This window comes from Eubalaena glacialis, chromosome 20 (assembly GCF_028564815.1).
Source record: "Eubalaena glacialis isolate mEubGla1 chromosome 20, mEubGla1.1.hap2.+ XY, whole genome shotgun sequence".
Classification (NCBI taxonomy): Eukaryota; Metazoa; Chordata; class Mammalia; order Artiodactyla; family Balaenidae; genus Eubalaena; species Eubalaena glacialis.
Window position 1 is genome coordinate 30,405,276 of NC_083735.1, and position 20,249 is coordinate 30,425,524.

The 20,249-nt window shown below is 47.1% G+C and overlaps 1 protein-coding gene across 2 annotated transcripts; it reads left to right on the forward strand.

The window, feature by feature from the left end:
* The first annotated feature begins 338 nt into the window (after positions 1-338).
* ERLIN2 (ER lipid raft associated 2) lies at positions 339-17,186 on the forward strand. 2 transcript variants are annotated; one of them, XM_061177210.1, is made up of 13 exons: positions 351-431; positions 1,698-1,819; positions 3,112-3,193; positions 4,269-4,315; positions 6,035-6,096; positions 6,280-6,405; positions 9,714-9,787; positions 9,954-10,012; positions 10,543-10,634; positions 11,375-11,464; positions 13,176-13,255; positions 13,667-14,062; positions 14,625-17,186. In XM_061177210.1, exons 2-12 carry the CDS (start codon positions 1,713-1,715, stop codon positions 13,865-13,867), a joined length of 1,020 nt encoding a protein of 339 aa, XP_061033193.1. In that variant the 5' UTR covers positions 351-431; positions 1,698-1,712; the 3' UTR covers positions 13,868-14,062; positions 14,625-17,186. The 2 variants fall into 2 exon arrangements, with proteins under 2 accessions (XP_061033194.1, XP_061033193.1); XM_061177211.1 differs by having other exon boundaries at positions 339-431; positions 13,667-17,186.
* The last annotated feature ends 3,063 nt before the right edge of the window (positions 17,187-20,249 follow it).

The following is a 20,249-nucleotide window of genomic DNA, read 5'->3' on the forward strand; positions in this document are numbered from 1 at the left end:
AAGCAAAACAAAACAAATAAACAAACAAAAAAACAGGCTTGACCTAACGTGGAGGGGAATCCGGAGCAAACTCCAAAGTCAAATCCTCGGAAAGTGACACGTCGGTCTGAGCACCCGCCGCCACTCGCCTCGTCCCCGGGGTCACCCTCCAGGCGCCCGCACCACCCTCACCCCGGAAATCCCAGACCGCGGTCCTGACCGCCCGGACCGAGTCGCGGGCGCCTCCTGGCGGCCACCCGCGGCCACCGCCCGCTCGGGGCGCGGGAGCGGCACTGGCGAACTAGGGAGAGAAGGGGCGTGGTCTTCTCGCGTGAACTAATGGCGTCATCGAAGCGACGGGCCCGGAAGGAAGTAGCGTGCGGAGAGGTGTGGCGGTTTCTGCGGTTGCACAGGGGTTCGGACGAGTACGGAGCGCCTGGAGGGACAGCCTGGTACGCGGCCCCCCCAACCTTAGTGCGCGCGCTTGGGCCTCGGTGAGGCTCCCGGCAGGAGCTGATCGGCGGTTCCCCCTGGCCCCCAGCACAGCATCCTTTCTCCCTCGGGAGCGGGAAAGCAACCCCTTTCTGTTCCGTCCCTTCCCCGCGAGCCTCTAGGCGGGACGGAGCGGAGGCTCTTGGAGCCTCCATCCCCGACCCAGGGCTCCTGGGACTCGCGACCCTCTCTCAGAAGAGGGCAGGGAAGGAGCGCGAGGTGGGGCGGGGGTGACTTCAGGGAGCAAAGGGCTTTTGCAGATAGGACGCAGCTGCAGATCGGTAGCTGGAGGCCGCACCGTAAAATAAGCGCCTCTCAGACGTCTGCGCCCGAGTTAACTTAGACCCGGGAGGCAGAAATCCACGCGCTGGACGCGTGGGCCCAGGCGCGCCCGATTGGGAACCTCGCTGACAGTTACCGTAGTTTTTCCAGATCATTCAGTGTTCAGGAAATGAGTCTCTGGATGCCAACTCTTTCGCGTCCTGGTGCCTGAATACAGTTGAACCTAGGAGCCCCAGAGTCTACCCAGCCTGGGGAACCCTCTTTCCCCTCTAACCATGGGCTTGGGGAACCTGTCAGGTGCAAAGTGCCAGTCAAGCATATGGGAGGGAGTGTGGCTTCAGTACTGCTCAGAGCCCTATATTGTTTAGGGCCAAAGGAATAACTGGGAAGGTGGATGAAAGGCCAGAGAATCCCGCCATGGAACTCGGCTCGCATGCTGTCTCTGTCGCTCCAGCCTCTGAAAGGAGTAAATAATGGTTTCCTTTGAAGTGGCAGGCAATTAGGACTGGGAGGCTCTGACCAGAATTACACAGCCACAACTGCCTGTCATCTGACATCCTCTGTAATTTGGGCCAACGTACTGCAGCTGCCTCGCTTCCCTTTTACTAATATGAGTGGCTCCGGTGACAGCCCATTCGTGTTCACGGGAAGGGAAGGCTGTGTCCTGAACGCTGCCCAGTTGGCACTGGTTCTCCCTTGGACCACGGCTGTATCTGGAGCCACTGCCTCTTCGGGGAGGTGGAGAGTATAATTCCATAGTTAAGGAATGGTGGTGCCAAGTGAGAGCAAGGAGGAAAAGAGTTGTAGATCTAGCCTTGTGTTCATACTACTACAGGCTGGACGTGAGCCACTTTCCGGAGCTCAGCTTGGGGAGGTGCTCTCGCTGTCAGAGCTTTTCTCCCGCAAGTCAGAGCGTACACATCTTGCTGTATCTTTTCCCCCAGGGTGAACGCTCACTGATGGCTCAGTTGGGAGCAGTTTTGGCTGTGGCTGCCAGTTTCTTGTGTGCCTCTCTCTTCTCAGCTGTGCACAAGATAGAAGAGGGACATATTGGGGTGTATTACAGGTAAGGCAGCGACAGGGAGTTGCTTGCAACTTCCTGTTCAATGACTGGCTTTCCTAGTCAATGTTTAACAGATTCTGCTGACCAATTGTGCTTATATTTTGTTGAATAGGGGAGTCTTTTAGATTGAGCTTTTGTGTCAGTGACCATGGGGAGGGGAATACACACACACACGTAAATACGTATATAAATGTAAATATAAAACCTAGTAGTCTGATGCCATGGATGATAATCGATAAACGTGTAGAGAGATTTAGAGAGAAAACCTAAAGGCAACCATGCTCCTTGAAGATCATCTCTGAAACACTGTTTTCTCCTACTTCCCTCTGGGCGTCTTGGTGCCACAAGCTTACCTCTGACGAGTACCGGTTCTTGATGGCAACCTGAGGAGATGTAATATGGACCTACTCTTTAAAATTAACATTTCAGGAAAAATGAAAGAGCCTGCAGGTTGATTTGTATCCATCAAGGCAAGCTCTAGGATAGTGGTTCTTACAATAACCCATTATGTCACTTTATTTTTATTGCTCTTTTTAAAAAAAAGTGTATCTGTGACTTAAATAATATAAAGCAAAAAAGCATTTAATATAAATCTTGGGTTGCTTTCCTTTGAGTAACCTCCGTAACCAAGTTATTTGCTTTAAGTCTTTATGAACGCCTTCTTATATGTACCCCGTAATGCTTTTTCTCTGGATGCCAATAGCGAGTTCTAGAAGTCTGATTGGGTTCCCCTCTCCCTTTAATTATTTCTTCCCACCATCTGTTTATATGTCCCCCAAAATGGCTTTTAATTTTATTACCATTTACATATAACTTGATTAGAAAAGTAACTGTACTGCCAAAAAAATATTTAGATGGTTTATCAAGTGTACTTAAAATTATTCTTTTGGTTCTTTGTGTCACTGGACTCCAACACTAGTACCATTAATTGGTCACTGTATTACCGGATTTAACTGCCCTTGTGGATCGCCACAAGCCCAACAGATATGACAAAACAGCTCTCCTCTCTTATCTCAAGTATAGCCAGGGATTCTGCTGTCTTTATTCCACTTTGTCTGTGTGCCCATTTTTTGTCACTGCAAAAGCATGAATAGCGGTTTTAGGTTTTAGCATCAGGCTTCCTAGAATATTAGGGTCAAGCTGAGAGGAAGAAAGGGATCTGTGGGCATGGCTCTGGCACATGTCACTCTATATTAAATGTTTATGGGGCTGCAGAGAAAGTGGGCCCAAACAGTATTGATGTAACAGACACCCCTTTGCTAAACCAAGCCTGCCTCTCTCTCCCTCCTCTGCAGAGGCGGTGCCCTGCTGACTTCCACCAGCGGCCCTGGCTTCCATCTCATGCTCCCATTCATCACATCCTATAAGTCTGTGCAGGTATACTCGGCTTGTGGGGCAGGGTTGGACGACTGCAGACTTGGGTGGTGATTAGTGCATGATTTGGAATGATTTAGCCATTGGATGAGTGGATGAGTATAATGCCTTTTCAAGGAATCACTTAAGAATAAGTCATATATATAATATAAAGTATGAGGCTCCATGAGCCATTTACTTCTGGAGTTTTACTTGATTGTTGAAATAGCTGAACGGGGTCATTGCCTTGGCCCGTCATTCCCAGCTGGGAACTATGGCTTCACTTCAAGACAAGGCCAGAGAAGAATCTGTTCTGAATATGCAGAAGGAAAAATAGGATGTTTGTGCATCTGTATATTTTAAACCACAGGCTACCAAGATAGATGGAAATAAAACATGGTAATTTTGCTGGTTCTTTTTTGAACTTCAGAGATGTGAACATAATTGGGGGGGGGTGAACTTGGAGAAGGGAAATGACATCTAAAATAGGTGTAGGATTAGTTATGACAGACCCAAAGCCAGGCTAAGTTAGACTAGTCATCTTTGAAGTATGTCCAGCTAAGAGGAATAAGAAGATTCAGAGAATGACTTTTAAACTAACCCAGGAAAATATCCTGGGATACCTCATCAGCATTTGCCCTGCAGGTTTCTTCTGCCATTTACTGTGCTTGATGGTTTTCAAAGTGCATTCATGCACATTATCTCATTTGAGTCTCACAATAATCCTGAGAATGGGTCAGAGCAGGTTTTAGAGGCTATGAGGTTAAATAAAGAATCTGCTGTTTCAAGACTAGTAAATGGATGAAATGGAAGTAAACACGGGTCTTAGGACTCCTAATCCAGGGTCTTTTTCACTAAACCATCATGGCTCAGCTTGTTCATGTGGTGGTTCATTTACAGGGAAGCAGGGTGTACCTTTGCTTGGTTTAGTCTCACACTCTGTTAAGTGAGGAGGATTCAATGGGGGTATTCACATTTCACAGAGGCAAAGTTTAACCCAAATAAGTATTCAAGGCCAAGGCTATATGGGTTTCCCAAAAGAACTCACTTTGTTTGTCACTGCTCACCTTACAGCATCTTATGTCTCCCCTAATTCCAGACCACACTCCAGACAGATGAGGTGAAGAATGTACCTTGTGGGACAAGGTAAGGTGCCCAGAATAAAGCTGTGAAGCCCAAATAAAAGGCAAGGCCATCTGGCTGGCTACAGTAAGAGACAGTGAAAAGGGACGTACCCCTTGGTGGTTTCACCAAGTTCTCTGCCCCCAAGCTCCCTATGTTCTGAGTTGAGTAGGTGGTGGAATGCAGTAGAGAAAATCACAGAAGGGAGACAAGTTTGGAAGGGCCTTGAATGCCATGATAAAGGCTTTTAGCACATAAATAACTTGCTAGAGGAAGATAACTTTAGCAGAACTAGCTATGGAGAATGTTGGAAAGGTGGTAGCGGGGAGAACTCAGGGGCAGGAAATTCAAAGAGAAAACCAATACAGTGGTCTGGTTGAAAAGTCAGGAAGGTCTGAACAGGGACAGAGTAACAAAGTAAACCACACCACAAGGAAACACTTGGACAAATACAGAATCGGAACATCCCACAGAATGACTGGCCCAATTTCATCACAAAGTCATTGTATTTGGAGGGGCCTTGGGTCAAAAAGGAGACGTAAAGATATAAGCAAATGTAATGTGGTGAACCTTGCTTAGAACATGGTTCCAAAATAACAGCTATTAAAGACATTACAGAAACTGCGTTAGTCATTTTGGGCTGCCATAACAGAATACCACAGACTGGGTGGCTTAAACAACAGACATTTATTTTCTCACGGTTCTAGAAGCTCAAAGTCCAAGGTCAAGGTGGCAGCAAGGTTGGTTCCTGGCCTGCAAGTGGCTACTTTGCTGTATCCTCACATGGCCTTTCCTCTATGCACGTGTGGAGAGAGAAAAAGATCTCTGGTGTCTTTTTCTTCTTTCCTTTACCAGTCCAGTCAGATCAGGGCCCCACCATTATAACCTCATTTAAGCTTAATTACCCATGTGAAGGCCCTGCTTCCAAATGCAGTCGCATTGGGGATTAGAGTTTCAGCATATGGATTTTGGAGAGCACACAATTCCGTCCATGACAGGAGCTTCTGGGGAAATTTGGAGAAAGACTGGGTATTAGATGGTAAGGAATTATTGCTACTTTCCTTAGGTTTGGGAATGGTATTGTGACTCTGTAGGAGACTGTCATTATTCTTAGGTGATTGATGCTTGACAGGTGTTAAGGGCTAAGGTATCCTGACCGCAGCTTGCTTTGAAATGTTCAGCCAAAAAAAAAAAGTAGATCAATCAATAGGTAAAATGTGAACAATTGTTAAATTCAGGTGTTGATATATGAGTGTTAGTTGTACTATTCTTTCAGCTTTTCTGTATGTTTGAAATTGTTTTCTAATGAATGCCAGGGGCGGGGAGGGCTGAACTGAAGTGATGGTGAAAACAAAGTGAGAAACAGTGACCATAAAACCCCACATTTTTAAGTTCTGAGAACTCCGTTACCTTCTTTAGTCTCTTCCTTTCGATTGATTGCTTTAATCAAAAGGCACTGCAGATTCAAAGGAGATGAACTACTCTTGTCTTACCGCCAAAGTTTCGTTTTTCTCTTCGCGGAGGTATTTTTAGGAGGTGTGATTTCTCGCGAGATTGCGTTCTCACTAGCGGCTTGGAAGGACTCCTGCTTGGAGAGCCTCCTGCCTCTGACCTCTCACCGCCCCCCACCCCCGTGAACTCTCCTCCTTTCCCTTCGAGTCACACACCTCCCGCTACCCCCTAGGAGGGGCACCATATTCCAGAGCTTAGTCCTGACTGCTGTGTCCGTGCCTCTTCCGACAGCGGTGGCGTGATGATCTACTTCGACAGAATCGAGGTGGTGAACTTCCTGGTCCCACACGCAGGTGTGTGCTTGCCGTGCCCCTCCCCCAGCCCAGCCCCTCCCCCGCGGCCCACTCCCCCCGCCCCCCAACCGGCCCCACGCCTGCCCCGTGTCTGCTGCAGCAGCCCCGGGAAGGGACCGCCGCTGTGTCCCGGGATGTGGTGAGTCCCGCCCGTCCTCATCCTGAATCTCTCCTTCCTCCCAGTGTATGATATAGTGAAGAACTACACTGCCGACTACGACAAGGCGCTCATCTTCAACAAGATCCACCACGAGCTGAACCAGTTCTGCAGTGTCCACACGCTTCAGGAGGTCTACATCGAGCTCTTCGGTAAGAAAGCCTCTTGTGATGATCACCTGCTCAAGCAGCCCTGCTTCCCCCGCTGCCTACTTCTGAGCTGCCCACAGGGCGGGATGGGTACCAAAGGCCCGGAAGTGTTGAAGATCCAGTGCCCGGGAAGCGGGCGGTCACACAGGGCACTCCTGGGAAATGCTGATGCCGGTGGAAGAAGCTCGTGAGAGTGGTTGAGTGTTTGGGCACAGGTGTAATAGTGGATGAGAGGACTCGCTCCTGCCCTGACTCAGAGGCCTGGGATGGAAATGTGTTCCCACTGTCCCTAAACATCGTTCTGTAATGAAGAGGGGTCAGTTCTAGAAGAACCTTAGAGATTACCCAGCATCCTCCTTTGAAGATAAGGGTCCTAAGGCCCAAAGGGAGACAGTGCCAGAGTTGGCTGGTAGCAGCGCTGAAGCTCAGACCTCCCTCCCCTGGCTTCTGGCTTCTGGCTTCATCCATGCCACCCTAGATGAAGGGCACCAGGACCGAGTGATGAGAACAGCAAGGGTCACGTTTAATTCTAGAAGTGGGACAAGGACCATAGCTACTTACAGTTCCTAGAACCTCTGTGGGTTTTGGTTGTTGTTGTTTTTACCCTATACCTGTAGAGAGGAATAGGGAAACGCTTAGAACAGAAAGGACCCACGTGGGACTTCCCTGGTGGCACAGTGGTTAAGAATCCGCCTGCCAACGCAGGGGACACGGGTTCGAGCCCTGGTCCGGGAAGATCCCACATGCCACGGAGCAACTAAACCCCTGCGCCACAACTACTGAGCCTGCGCTCTAGAGCCCGTGAGCCACAACCACTGAAGCCTGCGTGCCTGGAGTCCGTGCTCCACAACAAGAGAAGCCACCGCAATGAGAAGCCTGCGCACCTCAACGAAGATTAGCCCTTGCTCACTGCAACTAGAGAAAGCCCACACGCAGCAACGAAGACCCAACGCAGCCAAAAATAAAATAAATAAATTTATTTAAAAAAAAAAAAGCAAATGAACTTTGCCATCAGTGGTAACAGCTATTCTTGACATCAGGACTGGACAGTGATTTTTCCCAGGAATCTCCATTAAAAGGACCCTGAGTGAGAACATTCTGTAGAGTAGACAGAGGCAGAATCATTGGCGACACCAGTGGTCTTAATTAAGCAAACAGCCTTTTGCACTGGGTTTCAGATTTGGGAAATCATCAGAAGCACTTTTGACTTTTCTGCAGAAGAAAATGAATCTAAATTCACTTTATAGGCTTTGGATTCTCTTGTGGGGTTTGGATTCAGTGTGCTGTTAAGAACAATTCAGTAAATCTGCTGTTAATTTTTTTTTTTTAACCTCAAACTGATAGAATTTCATAAAATATCTTAGTTTTCTCTCTGGCGGTTGTTTTAGAACTTGTGCCATTAAATGAACGTTTCAAAGCATTTGAAACAACAAAAGACAGAAGAGCTCTAATTTCCATGTAGAGAGAATTAAAATGTGAAATTGTTCTGCATTAGAGAACTTCTCACTATCTTGCAGATGAACTTGGCGGCCTAGTAAAGTAAAACTTCTTGTACAGAGGAGCTAGGGAAGTGTGTTTGCTTTGAAATATCTTTCTTTTTAACATCATTCTTGCCAGCAAGCACTGTTTTGTTTAGAATCCATTTGCATCTGCAAAGGAGAAACTCTAATCCTGTTCCTTGAAGTTGGAAAGTTTTTCTCTGGTCCCCTCCTCTCAGGACTCATCCCTGACTTTCAGCTTGACTGCAGTTTTTATCACTGCTTGCTCTGATGCATCCTCTGCCTGTTTTATTAAAATGTTATCCAGTACTTGTTAAGAAGTTTGTCTGAAGACCCTCTTTGTGTTCACTTAGTAACATAACTTAATCCACATCTGTCAGCATAACCATCACCTATAAACAACTTAGTACTGGTGTTACTTTGGTAGTAAACCACCTTGCAAAATATTTCTTCCAGATTTTCCTAGAAAGTTACTAGCCCAGGGTCACAGTTTTCTGCCTTGACTCAGATAGAATTTAATCTGATAAACAACTGTGTTATTAACTTATGGAGGGTACAGGCCATCTCCCTTAAAGTTTGGTTGGTCTCCTATTTAAAATAGAAAATATGGAATGGAATGTTTATCTCTAGCCGTCAAATTGTTAGACCCATGTCAGGTGTGAGATGCTGCCCTTATGGGCATTTCTCCCTCAGTGCTGAGAGGCTGGTGGGAACGTATCTGATATGTAGAAGTATTAAAACCCCTTGCTTAGCGATATGACAGTTGAAGAAAGTACTGTTCTCAACCCTAACAACCAAAGCATAATAATTAAACAAGTTCCTTATTTTGGGTCCTGACTCGCTTGAGCACATCACTGAACCTCTGTGGGCCTCAGTTTGAGCATCTGTAACAGGCAAGGAGTTAGACTTACTGTTCCTCAAAGGCTCCCGGATCACGAATGGCCACTTAAAGCAGATGGCAGCTGACAGTAAGGGAGATGGTTCCGTGTAGATGTCCCAGCCCGGTTTCGTGGGTCCTTTTCTCAGTGATCTTCCAGGATCTTACTGAGGATCTCATGGGCGGGGGGCAGGGAAGGGAAGGCCCAGGCCAGAGCAGGCAGCCTGGGTGCCGCTGTTCCTCGGGTCACAGCTAGAGGGACAATCGGTTACAGCTCTTCCAACCCTTGTCCGTGAAATGACTCACGTGTCATGTTTCAGACAGAGAATCAGGACCAAAGCAAACAACACATCAAACCACTTGGGCTCGTTTCCATCGTAACTGTAAATTGTCATTTTTCTCCTTGTGTTACTTGATGGAGTTCCTAATGGAATTAGCCTTCCTTGGGGCTTTCCTTGACATCAGAGTCTGTTTTTCTTTTAGAAACCTCTAAAATTACTAGATTTAATGTGCTTGGCTTTTTCAAAATACCTGACATGGCCATTCCACCTTCCTTCTTCGTGAAAGCCAGGCGGCCAGCTTCTGTTGCTGCTGTTTCCAGGGAAAGGCTGCTGCCTGACTCCAAAAATGTGCTAGAGTTGTTGTTTGTCCTTTTAAAGCTTAGTTCCCTTCTGGGCGAGGCTGATATTTTCTTGAGGCCCCAGGGAAAGGACACGCTCACGTCTGGCTCACATAGCGGACCGAGTGGGCATCCCGCTGTGAGAGTCTTGCAGGGCGTCTTTGGACATCCGGGCTCTGATGAGCACTCTGCCTTGGGAAGACCTTTTGCCTGTGCATTCTTGAGCCGGTGTCTTGCCTTGCACTCTGCCACCATACTTCCCTCCTCCCCGCCTGAAAAGTGTAACAGCTCCTTTTTCTATCTGTCTTGACTCCAGATCAGATTGATGAAAATCTCAAACTGGCTTTGCAACAGGACCTGACCTCCATGGCCCCCGGGCTCGTCATCCAAGTAAGCACCGCCCTGGTGGGAGCCCTGCCACCACCCCCGACCCCCGAGGAAGGTGCATCCCCTCTTCCAGAGGATGTCCTGTCTGTGCAGGAAGATCAGGGACTGGTGGGAGCTGGTCCCTCAGCCCCTCACCTCCCCATCGGGTGCTGTTTTTATCCCTCTCCAGGCTGTGCGGGTGACAAAGCCCAACATACCCGAAGCCATCCGCAGGAACTACGAGCTGATGTGAGTGTGCCCGGTGCCCCAGCTGTATCCACCGCTCTGCCCCGCCTCCCGTTCATCCCATCCCGGGGTTGATCGACGCCGGGCCAGGCATCCCCTCTTGAGTATTTGTTACAGCACACCACCCTGGAAGATGGGGCAGGCATGTCAGGACGCTCACCTGGGCTCCGCAATGACAGAGCAGGGATGCTCTTCAGGGAGCCGGGGAGGGGGCGGGGGGAGGCATGTGGCATTTCACGGCTCGTGCCAAAGAAGATGGGGAGCGGCGATTGAGTGGGCAGGCAGGTGCCTTTTACTGAAGTCAGTTATGCTTTATTTCCTACCAATGAGTTTTGGAGGAGAAGGCGAGCCATGTTACTGCCTGCAGCAGAGCCGCTTTCACCTGGGACATTAAAGAGCTTGCCAGGAGAGAGGAAGGAACGACAGCTTGCGTCCCCCGGGGCGGGGGCAGCTTGTCTTCTCCAGGGCACAGTGAAGCTCTGCAGAAGCTGGTCCCCAGCGGCCTCGCAGCTGTGCATTTTTCTCCCCTTCAGGGAAAGCGAGAAGACGAAGCTTCTGATTGCAGCCCAAAAGCAGAAGGTGGTGGAGAAGGAAGCCGAGACAGAGCGGAAGAAAGCCCTCATTGGTCTGACTGTGCTTCTGGGGTCCCCTTTTGGGGCAGAGGGGCTGGGGAGGGTGGAGAGATTCAGGAAGCCTGGGGCACGGTCCTCCGAAGCCCTGCCACACGCAGGGGCGGCCTTCATCCCCTGGAAGCAGAGCTGAAATTGTCAGATCGCAGCCAGGGATCATGAGTTTTGAGTTTCCACAAATCTCTTAAATGAAAGGAGCCCTTCCAGTTAATTCTTCATTCACAATAATAATAACACCGATTGGGCCCTTACTATGAGCCATGGGCTTTTCTAAACGCTTGCGGGTGAATCATCTCGCTCCTCACACACCCAGCCCCGCCGGGTGAGGAAGGCACCATCCTTAACCTCCTTTCACTGAGCTGAAGCACACAGAGGCTAGATTACTGCCCAAGGTCACATGGCAGAGAGGTGATGGAAACGGGATTCAAATCCAGGGACTCTGCCCCCGAACCCGGGTTCTTCACCACTGCCCCAGACGACCAGCCACAGCCCTGGCCACTTCCTAAAGTGCAGTGGCAGGAGGAAACCTGTACCTTAACCCTTAAAACATTCCTTTGGAAGAAATATCCTGTGACTTAGGAGAGGGAGCCTGCCAGGGCTGCCTCTGGGACAGTGGCCCTTCACCCGAGCTCACCCACTGCCCTGCATCAGGGCCTCAGATCAGGTGAAAGGTGCAATGCAGTCAAACTCTGGAAATACCAGAGCTCTAAGCCTTTTCTCAACTTCATTAATATAGAGGCAGAGAAAGTGGCTCAGGTGGCAGAAATCACCTATGGGCAGAAGGTGATGGAGAAGGAGACGGAGAAGAGAATTTCGGAAATCGAAGGTGAGCAAGAGTGAAATTCCTGCCTGCCTTTTCCTCAGACCCCTCTCTGTGGCCAGGGGGTGGGAGAGTCATTTCCTTTGCTCTGTAACCTCTGTTCTCAGATGTTATGATTCCTTTGGAACATCCCTTGTTCTCTGTGCTCTGACTCGAGTTTTGGGGAGATTCGGTCCAGGCTGGCATTAATTTTCCACTTGAGAGATTTAGTCATTCATCAGATTTTAGTTGGGTGCCATCAGGACTCTTCTGCCAGGCTTAAGAAAAAGGGAAATCATGTGGTCCCTGCTGTCTTGGGCTCACAGTCTGGCATTGGAAGTAAACCAAGAAGCTAGGTCCAGACAGCAGCTCGCTCCCTCCTGCCTTACCCGCCCCCCTCCTCGGAAGCCCGTGAACACCATAGTTTTGGCCTCTCAGGGTCCCTGTGGATGTTAAGCTGGGTGTGAAGAAGACACCTTTCAATACTGACACCACGAGCTGGAGAGAGGTGTTGTCTTTGCCAGCTTCTCTGAATCTCACTCACCTTCAGTCCCCTGCCCCTCAGCTCTCACCTCATTCCCACCACTCACCTTCTCCTCCGTGTGGTGCCTTTATATCAAGCAAATTCTAGGCCAAAAACAAGACCTCAGGGCCCAGCTTCAGGCTACACAGTGCTGTGTCCAGTTGTACTCACGATGGGGCCTCTCGGGCTTTGCAAGTGCCCGTGGAGGAGCCAGTTAGGCTTTTACGGGTCAGCGGCTCCTCACTGGGGAGCTCTTAGCCGAACAGCACATTTTTATTTCTTACAAACGCAGGTCACCAGGCGCTAAGGCCAGTTGAGTTGGCCGCATGCACCCCAGCCGGCCTGCAGGCTTCCACCGCCCAGGGCCCTGCTGAGGCTGTGCAGTGAGAACCCACCCCCAGTCCCTCCTTGCTTCCCAGGCTTTTGCTACAGATGTTGCCCATGCAAGGCTGGCCTCATTCCCAAGCCCAGGGAGTAAATATCAAAAATTTTGCATCAGCTTGACCGAAAGCTGGTCCGAGCAGATTAAGGAAGCAGATTGCAAAGTAGAAGTTTAAATGGGTCTTAGTCCAAACAGGTGTCAGCCTGGACCACGGCATGTCATGCCCTTCAAGTTGTGCCAGCTTAAGCGCTGCTAATTAGAGCCTTTCTGAAATGATTGATGGAAATGAAAAGGGAGCTGAAGTTGGAGAGGGGCTGAACTGTTTTGTTTATGGTAGTCGGTTTCAGGGCAGATCCACCTCGGGCCGTATCCAGAGCCTTCTTCGGGCTTCCCTTGCTCTTGCTGTGTAATAGGAGGGGAGAGGGCCGGGGTGGAGAGCTCAGAGACTGGAGGTTGAGGCGGGTCCCGCCCCTCTCCTCACAGGCCACAGCAGGAGTTAGCGGCTAGAAAGAGGACGTGTCTCCAGGCCGCAGTGCCTTTCTCCACGATGCGGTCAGAAAACACACTGTCGGGCATAGCAGCAGACTTGCTCAGGGTTGGCTAGTCCCCAGCACCGGGAGATGCTGTCAGAGCGCTCTTTCATCTTGGTCGATTTTCACAACCACTTGTGAAACAGGAAAAAAATGCCTTTTCCCCAGTTTCATAAATGAGGAAATCAGAGCACAGAGAAACCACAGCCGTGTGCCCAGGGTCACGGAGGCAGTCGGGGAAAGTTGCAGGGACTAGCCTTCTGATAGCCTCTGCGCTTCACTTCACTGCGTTCTTCCCTTAAGATGCTGCGTTTCTGGCCCGGGAGAAGGCCAAGGCGGACGCTGAGTGCTACACTGCCCTGAAAATAGCCGAAGCAAATAAGGTAAAGGCCCAGCGCCGCCTGGCCGCCAGAGGGCGCGTGCCCGGCTTGAGAGTTGCCGGGTGGTTGTAAGAACACTGCGCCTGCCCCAGCCCCTCGTGGTCGGGAGTGAGGACTCCTGTGCCGTGTGGGCCAGCGCCTTCCCTTTCCCTTAGCTGGACCCTGAGAGAAGTGTAATTTTGCTGGTAAACAGAGAAACTCCTGAAACTCTCGCAGTTCTCACCTTGAGGACCTGAGATTTCTCTCCCCCAGAGAAGGGGTTTTGCGGTTACTAATGTAGCAGTGAGACCAGGAAGAGGAGCAGGGGGGCGTGGTTCTCACAGAGACCCTCTCCTTGCGAAAGTAAAGGGATGCCGCCCAGACTTTTCCCTAATCTGGCCCCACCGGAGTCTTCCTTCCTCATTTTTCTTCCAGCTGAAGCTGACCCCTGAGTACTTGCAGCTGATGAAGTACAAGGCCATCGCTTCCAACAGCAAGATTTACTTTGGCAAAGACATCCCTGACATGTTCGTGGACTCTCCGGGCAGCCTGGGCAAGCACTTGGAGGCGCTAGTTGACAAGCCGAGCTTTGGCTTAGAAGAAGAGCCCTCGGAGGCAGACGCGGAGGAGAACTGAATGTCTGTCCACAGCCGCACATGACACTCAAAGAGATCTTTATTTTTTAATGATGAACCAGGATGCCGCTCCCTTCCACACTACCTTCTTTGACTCTCTTCCACGTACTGTGGTGAAAAAAGAAGAAACGGACTTAAATCTATTCCCCTTCCTGGGAAGCGGGGGCAGGGACTGATGAATTGGGGTTTTCTTCAGGTAAGTAGGTTATGTGACTTCTGTTAAGATTTGGAAACCATGGGTTAGACCTTTGACCTCCAGGCACTGATTTTCGCCCTTTTGAAGCTGGCTTAATTAAGGATGCTATTAATAAGAAGTGGGAGAAATGCAGGGTGTCGCCTCCGATCGGACTGCCCTTATTTGGGGAAAGGCAGTCCAGTGTTCTCATCGTGCCTCCAAGGTGGGAGATGCCCGTGGGTGAGGCCCAGCTACCGAGCAAATACGTGCTTGTAAGTTTGCCAGCAGAGCTGTGGAGAAACGGCTGCGGTGGATGTTGGCTTTCCCGGCGCTCCTGGCCGTGAGCCCGTGAGTTACTGCTGAGGCCCGCTCTCTGGAGCCCTGGTACGGAAGAGCTGGTGCTAGGTTTTGCAAGCTTTTCTACACACCACCCTCCTTGCCCCAGGGCTGAAAGCGTGGTGGCTTCTGACTACATTTCCAGGGTCAGGGTTTGGCCACCACCACACAATTCTTTTTAAAACTTTTCACCTATTCTGTGATTTGGTTTTTTTCTCCTCTTAACCTGTTCGTTGGTTCCACTCAGCATCAAGAAGACAGGAATGAAGAACTCAGGTGTCTTCAAAGCTGCTGAAGTGGGACCGTGCTATCTGTTAGCCGCTGTGGTACCTGCTTGGCAAATTGTGTGCGTTCCTTGAGATCAAGTGTCTTTTCATTGCTGTGGGGATCCTACGGTTGAAGACCTCCTCTGGGGGAGGAAGAAGGGCTCGTCCAAAAGATTCCCCAGTCTCAGCGCCTGTCACTTGTGCTGGGGTCTGTCTGATGTAGTGATGAGGGGGAGCCCTTTCGCTAAGTGGCCGGTGTCTTTAAATCCAGGGCTCCAGGGGTCACACCGAGTGTTAAATCTCCAGAGACAGCTGTGTGGGTACGAGTTCATGCCCTAGTCCCTGGGTCAGAAGGGCTGCATCAGAATCCACTCAGATGTTTTTTCGTTACTAATTGGGAGATTTGGATGGGGGGAACACAAACATGAAAAAAAGGTTTTCTTGTGTCCTGAAGTTGGAGTTGGGGGCAGGAGTGTGTACCAGGTCGCTAAGTGCAGGGCAGCTGTCTGGAGTGAACTTGCAAGCCTGTTGGTATCGTCCACGACAAGCCCTGGCTGAGGATTTGTTATTAGCTGCCCCCCTCCAAGAAGAACTCCCACTGTACCCCTCTTTTCTCGGTGAAACTACAAATGATACTTTCTGGCACAGATTTCCATCTCATTTTTGATCCCACGCCCAGACTTCTGATTAATCGAATGGCCCCAAAAGTCAGGCTACCTTGCTTCTAAGTAGCACCAGGCTCGTCGGGAGTTGGGGGAGCATTCAGCCGACCTAGGAATACACAAAGGGTTAACCCCTCTTAATTTAAATGTTGCCCTTCTCTGTTCTAATTTGTGGGACTTAGAATTCTCAAACCACCATTCCTGGTCACACTTTGTGCAGGCAGCCAAATGTTCCTGGGAGTGATGGATTTTAATGTGCTCAGAAGGCCTTGCAGAAGGCAGTTAGTCTAAGACCAACATAAGGTATCCATCATTAAGATACACTCACCCTCCTCCCATTTCAGTGCCATTAATCACTTGTTAGGAGTACCATGTCACATCCAGCATCCCTGATTTACATATCTGTCGGCTCCTCTGCTCTGAGACCGGCTGCCTAAGCCTCAGAAAACACTACTTCTCTCCAGTGGAATATGCAGCAAGGACATCTCAGCCTTTCTGAATAGCAAGCTTGCTCAGATTCTTAACCGGAACTTCTCTCTAATACTAGCATCCTGTGATGGCTTGTCCCTTGCACTACATCACAAAGGAGCCTCGGTGAAGTCCTGCTACACCTACCCCCCTTCAACGTCAATGTCACTTCTTCTTTAAGCAAAAAATATAACTGTTGTAGTACCCATTTGTTTAACTCCAATGTTGTCTGTACCTGCCTGAATAGGAATATCATGGAAATGGGCTGTTTCCTTAGCTTGGGACAACTAACCAATCTGTCTGTGTGACTTCGTTTCTGTAACACTTACTAGAAAACCTGATCTGAAAACATTTGAATTCTAAACATGTAAACTATGACAGCCTGCAATTTTGTAGGCAGTAAAGTCATGGCTGCTATTGATAAATGGAACCTCTATCAAAATAAGGAACTGTTTATAAAAGTCAGTTTTTGTAGGACTTTCCAAGGAAAAATCACCTTGGTTGAATGTTTCTCACTCATTAAACTTTGCAGAAGTGATCTATATTCAGTACTGTTTTTAATCACTTTTTTAATATCAGGACAATATTTGAAAGGAAGCCACAGTTTGTTAATTTTTATATGACTAAAATAAATTCGGAGGGATCTGCGATCATATTAAGTTGAGAGAGGAAAAAAAAATCACTGAAAGAATTTTAGCAATATAGTCATCCCTGGGCATCCGCGGGGGACTGGTTCCAGGATGCTCCTCCCCCCGCCCCGTACCAAAATCCGTGGATGCTCAAGTCCCTTATATAAAATGGCCTAGTACAGCTGCCTCTGTATCCGCGGGTTCCACATCCACAGATACAAAGGGCCGACTATATTGATCCGAAAAAAGTAGATGTTTTATAAATGATCTGTTGCAGTTTCTATGGGTCTCTATCTTTCAACACAGATAACTTCACCATTTATAAACAGTGAAAGTAAGATCTTCATATTTAGTGACTTACCTATTTAAGTTTGATCGAGGATAAGTTGTATCCCGACTAGTGGTCACTCTGCATCTATGGACTTAACCACTGCTTTTTTAGTTTTATTCAGTAGGGTTCTAGCCACTATTTCTGGTGTTTCCTTTTAAAAGAGGTAATAGCCAATCATTTTGTGTTTGTATTTCCGTTCCTCTCTATTTCTGCTTTTGTGCAAGCTGTTGATTGAATAGTCAAAACTAATTCTACTTGCAAAGAGCCCTGAGGACTGAATGACCCCCTTTGTAACTGAGAAATGATTCTTGTTATATTAATCACTCTACAAATGATATGCTGGATTAATTGCCTTGGACTGATAGATGGAAGAACTGTTTTGGACAACTCTAAAGGTGTGATTTGATGTCTTAGTTTTATTTTCAATCTTGCTAAATAAAATGAGTCTTTGTATTTTTTTTTTATTACAGTGAAATTTAGCAATAGCTAATATTAGGTTAGGTGATAAAAAGAGAGAAAACATTTCTGCCTAGTAAGTTAAGTCGAGCCCCAAACATATATTCAGATGAATATCTATTCCCATTATCAACGTAGAAATAATAAACAGCTTATTTGTGAAAATGGCATAATTCTTGGTAGGTGCTACGGAGATTTATCGTAAAATACTCCATACACCGCTGCAATTCTGCTCTAAAAGAGCAGAGGTACTTTCAATTGACCCAAAATTCATTTTGATATCAATTCGGTAAGAAAATCGCAGTCTCTGTCTGGGAAATCTGCCCAGCCTAGAATTGCCGAATAAAATACAGGACGCCCAGTTAAATGTGATTTTCATATAAACAATGAATAATTTTTAGTATAAGTATGTCCCAAATATTGCATGAGACATACTAAAAAAGTATTCGTTGTTTATATGAAATTCACATTTAACTGAGCATCCTGAACAGTTGACCCTTGAACAACACGGGTCCACTTTTACACGGATTTTTTTCAATAAACACATACTACAGGACTATTCAATCTGCGGTTGGTTGGCTTCGCAGATGCAGAACCACAGATACGAGGGCCTGCTATAAAGTTATAGGCAGATTTTCGTCGATGCCAGCCGGAGTCAGTGCCTCTAACACCTGCACTGTTCAAGGATCAACTGTATTTTTATTTGCTAAATCTGGCAACCCTAGCCCATGCTTTCTCAGGTTTTTCAATGGTGCTCCCAAACTTTCTCTGTTGGTTGGAGAGCCCAACACAAATACTATGAATTTACAGTTGAATAGGTAAACTAAGAATGTAGTTTCTAGAGATAGACTGCCAAGATTCAAATCCCTTCTCTACCACTTCTTAGATGTATGGTCTTGAATAAATTCTTTAACCTGTCTGAGCCTCAGTTTCTTCATCTATAAAATGGGTTGAGTGGATGAAATGAAAACACATGTGAAGGGGTTAGCACAGTGCATAAGTGTTCAAAAATAACTTATTTTCAGTCATCTGGAAAAACAGGCTAGAAAACACACAGGTAACTAAGTGGGAAATCAAACAGATGTGATAACATGGAATAAGATTACAGGTAGGATAGCACATAGAGGAAGAAGGGAACAACACTGCAATTCAGCAAACGCAGTATTGAGAATTTGTACTTCCAACAATGCAGTAGATAGGTAGAAAATTAGCCAGTTTGGCCCTGTTGAAATGAACTGCCCACTTCTGGGCTCCAATTAAAAAAAAAAAAAAAAAAAAGACTTGTAGAGGCTAGAAAGAAAAAATGTTAAAACCAAAAGAAAAAAAGTAGTTAAAAACTAAATCTCATGGGTTGACCCCAGAAAAGGCAGAAGGGGAGTTTAGCAACTTCACATTTATAAAACTTGCATCATTGTACAACACAGGGAATATAGCCAATATTTTAAAATAGCCATGAATGGAGCATAACCTTTAAAAACTGTGAATCACTATATTGTGCACCTGTAACGTATAATATTGTCCATCAACTATACTTCAATTTTTTAGAAAAGTTGCGGGATTTCCCTGGTAGTCCAGTGGTTAAGACTCCACACTTCCACTGCAGGGGGCACGGGTTCGATCCCTGGTCAGGGAACTAAGATCCCGCCCGCGTCAAGGCGCAGCCAAAAAAAAAAAAAGGTTGCATCGTGGTCAGCTAGATATTCTAGCTCCTCAGAGACCAAAGAAGAGGAAATGGGCTCGCAGAATAGAGCATTTTGAAAGATTTTACTTTAAGACTGGCTAAAATTTGAAATAGGGAGACGTGGTTATCTGCAAACAGAAAATAAATCCAGGGATTATCACAGATAACATTTTCTTCTCTGATGGTCTTGGGGAGATTCTGTGCTGTTTGGGATGGTTTAAATGTCATCCTCTCTATATGAAGGATCAAATGATCTCTAAAGGTCCTCCCCAGGTGTAGGGTTCTAGAATCTATATTGACATTTCAAAAGCCAAATGTGACAGCATGTTTGCTGAGGGATTGCTGTCATAGCTTCTCTACCTGAATTCATTTAAACTGGAACATGGGCATTATTTTTCCATTTCTCTTCAGAGCCAAGTAACCAGGCAACAGTAATTTTTTTATTATCTTTTTTTTTAATACCCCCAAAAGAATCCCAGTAAACTCAAAAGGAAACTTTTTTTTTTTTTTGGCCACACTGCACAGCTTGTGGGATCTTAATTCCCTGACAAGGATGAAACCCAGGCCCTCGGCAGTGAAAGTGCAGAGTCCTAACCACTGGACCGCCAGGGGATTCCCTAAAGGAAATAATTTTAAAATCCATAAATGTTTTTCTCATAATTCAGGGACTTAGACTACGGAGGTGAATATTTTAAAAGTTTGATGGCATTTATGGTGAGTAAGTATACTAGATTTTTATAAAATTGTTTATGAAACTGGTTCCTCTGGGTATTTGGCTTTCTAATCTCTTTTCTTCTTTGTCCTTGCAAACTGTTGGAGCAATTTAAAGACAATTACTAGTGATGAGGTGATTTCAGACTTGCATTTTTCAAGGATTAAGTAGTATGGAAGGATGAAAGGTTAAATTAGATGGTTGATGTCCCAGGAAGAGGAAGAAACTAAAAAAGAAAATGAGGAAAAAGTGGAATAAAATTCATTCAAAAGCACAGCTAAGACGTTAAAAGAAAAAATTGGAAAATGGGAAATGATAATGAGACTGGGGTCCCCATGATCTTTTTGCCTTTATTTCTGTTTTTATAAGGTCATAGAATGTTAGAGATGAAAAGTATCTTAGAAGTGAATCCACAATAAATCCTGTCCTACGCATCTTGGTCTCCCCTGGTTCCTTTACAGAGAAAACGTCCCAATAAATGTTGACTAATGGAGGGACTAGTGTTCACTGAACACTTGCTTCGGGGAGCATTCTGCTAAGTGTGTGTCACATGTTACCTTGATTGATCCTTACTGCAAGTCTGAAGGAGATATTGACTGACTCCATTTTATAAATGAAAAACTGAGAAGTTCAGTTACTTGTCCAAGATCACAGTTTAGTGATGAAA

Coding starts and splice junctions, on each gene's coding strand:
- ERLIN2 (XM_061177211.1), top strand. CDS start 1,713: ATGGCTCAGTTGGGAGCAGTTTTGGCTGTGGCTGCCAGTTTCTTGTGT. Junction 6,097..6,279: donor CTTCCTGGTCCCACACGCAG/GTGTGTGCTTGC, acceptor CCTTCCTCCCAG/TGTATGATATAGTGAAGAAC. Junction 10,013..10,542: donor CGCAGGAACTACGAGCTGAT/GTGAGTGTGCCC, acceptor TCTCCCCTTCAG/GGAAAGCGAGAAGACGAAGC.